The 8,875-nt window shown below is 56.4% G+C and overlaps 1 protein-coding gene across 1 annotated transcript; it reads left to right on the top strand.

Moving 5' to 3' along the window:
* The first annotated feature begins 360 nt into the window (after nt 1–360).
* LOC135317676 (olfactory receptor 14C36-like) lies at nt 361–6,171 on the top strand. The gene is made up of 2 exons (XM_064474099.1): nt 361–378; nt 5,161–6,171. Exon 2 carries the CDS (start codon nt 5,161–5,163, stop codon nt 6,124–6,126), a length of 966 nt encoding a protein of 321 aa, XP_064330169.1. The 5' UTR covers nt 361–378; the 3' UTR covers nt 6,127–6,171.
* Nucleotides 6,172–8,875: the final 2,704 nt, after the last annotated feature.

Below are 8,875 nucleotides of genomic sequence, written 5' to 3'. Positions count from 1 at the left end.
TCACCTTGCTCTCTGCCAAGTTCCCTCCCCCCTCTCTTGCAGCTGTACATACCACCAATCACTACCTCATGACTAACTGAGGAGCTAAGAAGCTCTCAAGGCCTCCCATCTCCTCCTCGAGGGATGACCCTGTTTCTCCAGTCACATTCATGCATCCTAAACACACCAGCTGAGGCAGCTCACCTTGGTGAGGGGAGGACCTCCCCGAGGCACCTCCGTGCTCTTTGAGGTCGGAGTGCTTGTGCAAGGCTGCAGGAGGAGTTCGTTTGGTGCCCAACACTGTACTGCAGGTGGTTGGTCTGCAGTGGGCGGGGAACGAGACAGGGCTGCTCCCAGAAATGGCGTGGGAGGGGAGGTCCGGGGGTCAGGGAAAGCAGGGTGGACATTCAGGGTGACGGTGTTTCTCTTCCCAAGTCACCATTACGCGCGACAGAGCTTCCCTGGAAATGGCCGCCCATCTGCCTGCCGATGGGAAGCACTACGTAGCTCACTTTGGGAGTCTCTGTGGCGCAATTGGCCAGCGTATTTGGCTGTTAACCGAAAGGCTGGTGGCTCGAGCCCGCCCAGCGATGGGTTCCTCTTACCCTCCCGTGGCAGTGGGGTTGGAACTAGGTGATCTTTAAGGTCCCTTCCAACACAAACCATTCTCTGGCTCTGTCAAAAGAGGAGGTTATTCAGTCCCCTCAGCAAAGGCCGAGGAAGGAAAGCAACCTGAGACAAATTCCTTGTTCTGACCCATGAGTTTTTATGACTTTGCCCTTCTCTCCCCACCCTGCTCAGGGGGAGTGAGCGAGCAGCTGGGTGGGGGCTTAGCTGCCAGCTGGGGTCAACATACCATGTAATTTGCCTTATTTCTACTTGCAATAAATCCAGGAGCGGTAACATGCTCTCACATAATTTATTCTTCTTCTCGATGACAGTAAACTTTATTTCTTTAATGTTATTCCTCTCATTCATTCTTCCTTGACAAGACAGTTATTTCTCTGTACTATGTTCTGGCATGAAGTTTTGTAGAACAGCACTTTTTCTCGCCATTCCAACTGTCATCATTTAATGGCAACACAATTACTCGCCAGGGGGAGGAATGAGAGCCTCATTCAGGCTGGAAGGCACCTTCCTAGATATCTGTAGGAAACATCCTACTCGAAGCAGGATCACACCAGCTTCCTCATGCTTTCATCCAGATGGGTCTTTGAAACTTCCAGGGATGGAGGCAGCGCAGACTCTCTGGGAAACGGCTTCCCGTGTCTGACTGCCCTCACATTGCAAAAGTTTCTCCCTATATTGAGCCTGAGCCGCTCGTGTTTCAGCTCGTTGCCTCCTGTGCTCCTGCCTTGCACCACAGGGTCTTCTTGGAAGCCTCACCACAGGCGATGCAAGTCTAGTACATCCTCCCCGCAAAGCCCTCCATGCTCCGGGGTGAACAAGCCCAGCTCCCTCGGCCTCTCCTAAGAGGACAAAGTGCTCCAGCCTTGGCCACCTCTGTGACCCTCCAATGAACTTCTTCTGCCCTCCTGCTTGCTGATGTCTCTCTGACATTGTGTGGAACCAAAACCTGGGCCAGTCTTCTGGATGTGGTGTAACAAGTGCTGAGCAGAGGGGGATAATCACTTCCCCTGGCTGTGCTAGTGCTCCTGCAGCCCAGGGTGCTGTTGGCCATCTTTGCTGGTGGCTCATCTCTTGCCTAACGTAACCCAAAGCCCTGCAGACCCTTCCCTGCAGAGCTACTACCTGCCAAGGCAGTCCCTGGCCTGTGACACTGTAGAGTCTACATCCTCTTTAGGAGCAGGACCTTGGCTGAATCTTTACTGGATATCATGAGGTTGGTGACAAAGAGGATGGTGACAGACCATGAGCAGAGAGGATAGTGACAGACAAGCCAACCTGAGTAAACCCAGTCACCTTCTCCTTCAGTCAGCCAGCAATGGGATCCAAGTGAACACAGTCTGGGGCACGGCCTTTCGCTCCTCTGCACATCCTTTGGGCACTGGGGAAAGGTGCATGCGACGTTTGCGTTTTCCCCATGCTCAGGGAGCTCCCTCAGGCTCCACGGCCGCTGGAAGACAATGGGGAGTGGCTTCCCTGGGACACTGGCCTGCTCACTCAGCTCCCCGCGATGCTGCCCCTCCTGTCCCATGGGCTGGGAGGGATTGTGTTTGCTCAAGTGACCCCTGGCTTGATCCCATCCCCCGCTGCCTGATCTCCTCCAGAGTCCTGCCCTGAGTCCCAGAGGCCTGGGAGACCTTGCTGGGGAAGGCTGAGGCAAAGAGGGCACAGAGAATCTCACACCTCTCTACCCCTGCCCTTACTAAATCCAGCAGTGCCCACACAGTGTCTCTGCTTCTCCTTTAGCTGTTCCTGAAGTAGGAAACGCTCCTTATGGTGCCCTTGAGTTGCCTTTTGAGTTCAGACTGAGTTTGGATCTGGACCCTTGCTGAGATTGGGGGATGCTGTCCTGAGCTCTGCAACCATGTCACAGCTCTGGCTCTTCAATGGAACACATCCTGCCAGTTTGGAGAAATTAGATCCTTCCCTGCCACCTTCCTGCTGCCCTGTCTAATGATGGGACAAAAGAAAGTGATTGTCGTGCCCAAATCATTTCCTCGTAGGAGAAATAGCAGTGCTGGAAAGCAGCCCCTCCCCCCAGCTGAGGGAGGGAGCATCAGGGATTCCTGCAGGCTGTTTCACAGCAGGTTCCCCCGGAGCCCCAGGGACACCTGGAGGGAGCCCCGAGGGGCAGAGAAAGGGCTGCCTTGGGCTGTGCCTCTGCTGCCGAGCTGGGCTGGGCTCCTGCCATGGAGGGAGCTGCTGGCAATGAGGCAGCGCTGCCGAGAGACAGCTCTGCCCAGGAGCAGCTCCTCTGCCAAGCGCAGCAGGGCTGAGGGCACTGCCTGCAGGCACCGAGGGCAGAGGAGCCGGGCAGGGAGAGCGGAAAGGCAGCCTGGGGTGGGGGGATGCTGGGAGCCGCCTGGGGGAGAAACCTTCACCACCCTTGACACGGTAAGTCTCTGGCTGCAGGACAAGGCGGATGAGAATCCTGGAGGCATTTCTAGAGCCTGCCCATCCCATGGCTGGTACGGACTGGCAGGGTGGCTCGCAGCATTTCTGTAGCACAGAGAAGGACATGCTTCCGAGCAGGGCTTCCCACTGCACCAGCCGAGGGACGGGGCAAGCCAGCCCCCTCCTCCCTTCTGCCAGGGATGGCTGCAGTGGGATGAAGGTGGGTGCGCACCCAGGGCTGCCCAGGGCTGTCCTTCAGAGCAGGGTCCCTGCACCCCAGGGGACTCTGTGCTGGGGCAGGGACTCTGCTCCATGCCAGGGTCAGCACTCAGCCTGCCCGGGGAGCTCCCCATGGGGCCGTGGGGACAGGCTGTGGGTGGAAGGAGCGGTGCTTGGCGGGGCAGGGCAGGGTTGTGCTGCTGCTGAGAGGGTGCTGTGTGGGTCAGGCCAAGGCAGGGTTTGATGTAAAGAGAAGGAGCTTTCCAGGGTCTGTTTTCAGTTTCCTACTTGGGGAAGGGTGAGGTGATTGGGGATGGGAGAAATAGAATAGGAGCTGTAATGTTTGAACAACTACTGAGTCTCCTGAGCTGTGACTCTGAGTGACCAGTAGCTCTGCTGGGAGCCTCCCGAAGTGCCTTCAGTCTCTCCTCTGCCTTTGGACTGCACCAGCATCACCTCTGCTGGCCCCACCAGGGCTGTCCTGACCTGCCCTTTCCCACCTGCAAAGAGGAAGATGTGCCCAGGCAGTGCCCTGCAAACAGGCAGGTTTCTGTAGGGCCGAGGTGGGTGCACAGAGGTTGGGATGGGCCTGTGAGTGCTGACAGGGAGAAGACATGGGACAGGGAAACACCTCTGGGAAGGAAAGTGTCCAGGCAGCAGGGATAAGATCAGGGAAGGAGAGGAAATTAAAACCAGAAATGCTGTGGGAAGGAGGGCAATGCTGATGTCTGGGAGCTGGCGTGCACAGCTGGGTGAGGGTAACGCTTCCCTGAGCGCTCGGCTGTCTCTCCACTGCCTCTCTGACCCAGACCATCACTGCATTCGTCCTTGTTTCTGCACTAGCCTGTGATATTGTTCCTCTTATCTAGTTCTTGCTGTCAGGCTCCCTGGGGATGGGAGTTGCAGCAGCCAGGTCAGGCCCTGATCCTGTGATTCCTCCCAGGCAAGTGTCTCCATGGGAATGAAGTGCCCAAGCTCTTCTCTAACCGTGGGGCTGTGGGCAAAGCAGTCTGTGTGGCTGGGGAACGAGCTGTGTGCCCCTGACTGAGCTCTCTTCAACAGGACACTTGGGCATCTCCTTGGGGTGTCCTGCCAAGCTCTGAGCTGCCCTCCGGGGTGCAAATCTTTCCTATAGCATCTTGGTGTTATCTGTATGTCCCATGGAGAATCGCAGAGATGCTACAGCTGAGGAGCTGTTGTTGGGTTTGTGAAATGAACCAAGGATGTCCTTGGGAAGAAGTGGGGTGCTGAGACCTTGTTGAGATACCTTAAGAAAGGGTGAGACATTTGGTGATCCCTCTGCTCATAGCAGTGTCTGGTTTCTTTTCAGGGTAACAAGGGAGTGTGATTCTCCTCCGATACCCAAAGGTATCAGTGCAGGGCACTTGGGAACAAGCCCGTCCAGCTCCCCTCACTTTGCCCGAAGCCACACTGAATTAATCCCTTTGCCTTTTAGGCAGGTCTCACAGTCACTGTCCCTGAGTGCGGCAGAAATGTGGGGATTTCTGTCTTCAGAGAACCAGGCATGGTGTGTGGGTAGGAAAAAGCTTCTTTAAATCTTCTTTCTGCTGCCGTCACTCCTTAACACTGGGAGAGCAGCTGCAAACAAGCCCTTCTGCAATAGGAATGGTTTCATCTGACAGATTCTGAATATCCAGCCTGTTCCCCCGCCACATTCCCACGTACCCTCTGCAGCAGGGCAGGGATGACTCCTCGAGAGGCCACACGCAGAGGCCTGGCTGCTCACGCCACACTCAGCCAGCACACAATGAAACTCAAGTCCGGGACCTGAACGATGTTTTCCCCCAGAGAAGGAAATAGGGTGGAGGGGTCACAGTGGGACAGTCTAAAAATAATGGCATAGGTTTTCTTCAGAGAAGCCTGTCTTAACATGACACCGTCTTTTCCTCTTGGATACTCTCCCATGCCCAGAGGCAGCAGATGTCCAACGGCAGCTCCATCACCCACTTCCTCCTCCTGGCATTTGCAGACACGCGGGAGCTGCAGCTCCTGCACTTCTGGCTCTCCCTGGGCATCTACCTGGCTGCCCTCCTGGGCAACGGGCTCATCATCACCGCCATCGCCTGCGACCACCGCCTCCACACCCCCATGTACTTCTTCCTCCTCAACCTCTCCCTCCTCGACCTGGGCTCCATCTCCACCACTCTCCCCAAATCCATGGCCAGTTCCCTCTGGGACACCAGGGACATCTCCTACGCGGGATGTGCTGCACAAGCCTTTCTGTTTGTCTTTTTGATATCAGCAGAGTTTTTTCTCCTCACGGTGATGGCCTACGACCGCTACGTGGCCATCTGCACACCCCTGCACTACGGGACCCTGCTGGGCAGCAGAGCTTGTGCCCTCATGGCAGCAGCTGCCTGGGCCGGTGGGTTTCTCAGTGCTCTGCTGCACACGGCCAGTACATTTTCACTGCCCCTCTGCCATGGCAATGCCCTGGGGCAGTTCTTCTGTGAAATCCCCCAGATCCTCAAGCTCTCCTGCTCAGGCACCTACCTCAGGGAAGTCGGGATTCTTGTGGTTAGTGCCTGTTTAGGGTTTGGCTGTTTTGTTTTCATCCTTTTCTCCTATGTGCAGATCTTCAGGGCTGTGCTGAGGCTCCCCTCTGAGCAGGGACGGCACAAAGCCTTTTCCACGTGCCTCCCTCACCTGGCCGTGGTCTCCCTGTTTCTCAGCACTGCCATGTTTGCCTACCTGAAGCCCCCCTCCATCTCCGCCCCATCCCTGGACCTGGTGGTGGCAGTGCTGTACTCGGTGGTGCCTCCAGCAGTGAACCCCCTCATCTACAGCATGAGGAACCAGGAGCTCAAGGATGCAGTGGGGAAACTGATCACTGGATGTTTTTCAGAAGCAAGAAACTGCCTGTTTTTTTCTGCACAGCATTCGTAATGGAACTCATATACAGGCCTGTCCTGCCTTCTAAGGGTTTTGGTGGTGGTGGTGGTGGGGTGTCTTTGTTTTTTGTGTGAAAATGTTGTGCACAATAAAATATAATTACACATCCCACTTCTAATTCACTGCCTGCCTCTTGAATTTGACCCAGAGATTGTGTAAAAGGAACCTGCAGCAACTTGTTTGTCCAACACCATTCCAGGGAGACAGTTGTAGAAGCTGCAGTGGCCGTGCCTGTAGAGAGGTGGGGGGGAAAAAATAAGTCTCTGCACAGCAGGTTGGGGGGGAGAAATAGTCCCAGTACAGCAGCACTGCCAGGGAGCAGCAGTTCTTGGTGTTTTCAGAGCTGCTGTCTTCCCACTTCTACGGTCTCCTGAGACGCTGTGTTGGTGTAAGGCCTGAATGCTCTTGGAGCTTGGTTACAGTCCTGCTGTGTTTTAGTCCTGTGACTGCAGGAAGGGACAGGCAAGGAGCCCTTCTCTGATAGAGCTGACCTCCATAACCCCATTTCCATCAGGAAAGGGCATCTCCTGAGTGCAGTGGCTGAAGGCTTATGTCTTCTGCCAAAGTTGCTCTCAAGGACATGCCCAAGGAATAGGCTTTAAAAAGGCTCGTTGTTTTGCTTGTTCTCCATGGGCTCAGTGAGATGAGATCATGGTCCCAGTAGGGCCTTCAAGAGACTGAGGGCTGGTTCAGGTGGTGCTTGTTGGTGGCCAGCACCCATGCAGGTGGTTAATGGTCTCTGATTGACCCCCCTGGGGCTCTGGAGCTTGTGACAGGGCTGGTGGCAGGTGAATGTTTTTCTGTAGGGACTTGGGAGATGCCAGGAGAGCAGAGGGGATGTGCAGGGAGGGACAGCGTGTGCCAGGGAGTTGGCAGTGAATGGACCCCACTGAGCACCAGCCTGTCCAGCACGGTGTCGCCCAGAGGTGATACCCTAAATGTGGGTGTGAAGTGGCAAACAGGAGCTCAGCAAGCCCAGGGGACACAGCAGGGGCAGGGAAAGGAGTCTGGTGGATGGTTTGTCCTACCCTCCATGAACTTGCCCAGGCTGGACCCAGCGCAGCACCCAAACCCACCTCACAGCACTGGAATAAGGCGGGTACCTCTGAGCACCCTCCATGGCCACAGGAGGGCTTGTGCAGGAGGTGGTCAGCGGCAGTGACCAGCACCAGCTGGCTCTGCCCCCCAGCCTGACCAGCACAGTCCAAGGGAGTCACGCTGTGGCCCTGGGCACCACAGCCCACTTTCTCTGCAGCGCAGCACCGCCAGCTCGGGGGCTGTGGGGAGCATGGGGGCAGGGTGCAGGAATGGGCGGCCCGGCCAGCACAGGTGTGCTTAGCTGGGGAAAGGCATCCTGTGGGGAGATGGGATGTGCTGGGAGAGGAGCAGGGCACCGTGTGTGTGCCCGTGAGGCACAGACAGAGACATCCTTTGGTGCAGGTGCCCGGTTGGGGCAGGCTGTCCTGTCCCTGGGGTAGCAGGAGCTGCCTGAGGAGCCCCTGGGCCAATCCTCTCCTGTCGTGCTGGGGAGCAAGTTTGGCACGAGGGGCTGCAGAGTGCCCGGGCTGGGGAATCTGCTCAGTGTGTCAGCTGGATGAAGATTTGTGGCCCTGATGTACTGAACCATTTCTTCTCTGCCTGCTCCTCTCACCTCACTAGTGCCACTCTTTCCTAGAGCCTCCCTCATCCTCGTCTCTGTGATGCCCAGAACAGCCCCCCTGAGACAGTCTGACAATGCCCTTTCCCACCACCATGCCCACCCCTGCTCATGCCTCTCACCTACAGCCTGTGGAGCTGAAAGGATGGGGGCAGGGGGCACTTGACAGCTGCTTGAGAGCTGGACTGAAGAAGTGGAATATGTTTTGGGTGGGAAGTTGGCTGAACGATGACGGTCAACTGTCATGTGTGGTACAAAGTGCTCCTGACAGACCCTTACTGGTGGCCTCCCTCAGTGACCAGCCCTTGACCACCACTGCGGAAGTTTTTTATTATCCCTCTGTATGATGGGACAGAAAGCACTTTCCTTTGTGGATGTTGCCAAGTTGCGGCAAGCTCTTGAGCAATCATAGAATCATAGAATCATTAATGTTGGAAAAGACCTCTAAGATCAAGTCCAACTGTCAGCCCAACACTACCATGCCTCCTAAACCATGCCCTCAAGTGCCACGTCTACATGTATTTGAACACCTCCAGGGATGGTGACTCCACCACCTCTCACGGCAGCCTGTGCCAGAGCCTGACCGCTCTTGCAGTGAAGGCATTTTCCCTAATATCCAATACAAACCTTCACTGATGCAGCTAGAGGCCAATTCATCTCGTTCTATCACTAGTAACTTGGGAGAAGAGACCAACACCCTCCTTGCTACCATCTCCTTTCAGGTAGTTGTAGAGAGCAAAAAGGTCTCCCCTCAGCCTCCTCTTCTCCAGGCTAAACCCCCCCAGCCCCCTCAGCCGCCCCCCAGCACACTTGTGCTCCAGACCCTGCCCCAGCCCCGCTGCCCTTCTCTGGACACGCTCCAGCCCCTCAAGGCCCTTCTTGTCCCGAGGGGCCCAAACCTGAGCCCAGCATTCGAGGTGGGGCCTCCCCAGGGCCGAGCACAGGGGCCCCATCCCTGCCCGGCTCCTGCTGGCCACACCAGGGCTGACACAAGCCCGGGGGCTGGTGGCCTCCTTGGCCACCCGGGCACTGCTGGCTCATGCCCAGCCGTCTGTCAGCCAGCACCCCCAGGGCCTTCTCCGGCAC

Source organism: Phalacrocorax carbo, chromosome 26 (genome assembly GCF_963921805.1).
Source record: "Phalacrocorax carbo chromosome 26, bPhaCar2.1, whole genome shotgun sequence".
NCBI lineage: Eukaryota > Metazoa > Chordata > Aves > Suliformes > Phalacrocoracidae > Phalacrocorax > Phalacrocorax carbo.
Note: the sequence above shows the minus strand (reverse complement) of the source record. Positions and strands in the feature narration are given on the sequence as shown.

Coding starts and splice junctions, on each gene's coding strand:
- LOC135317676 (XM_064474099.1), top strand. CDS start 5,161: ATGTCCAACGGCAGCTCCATCACCCACTTCCTCCTCCTGGCATTTGCA.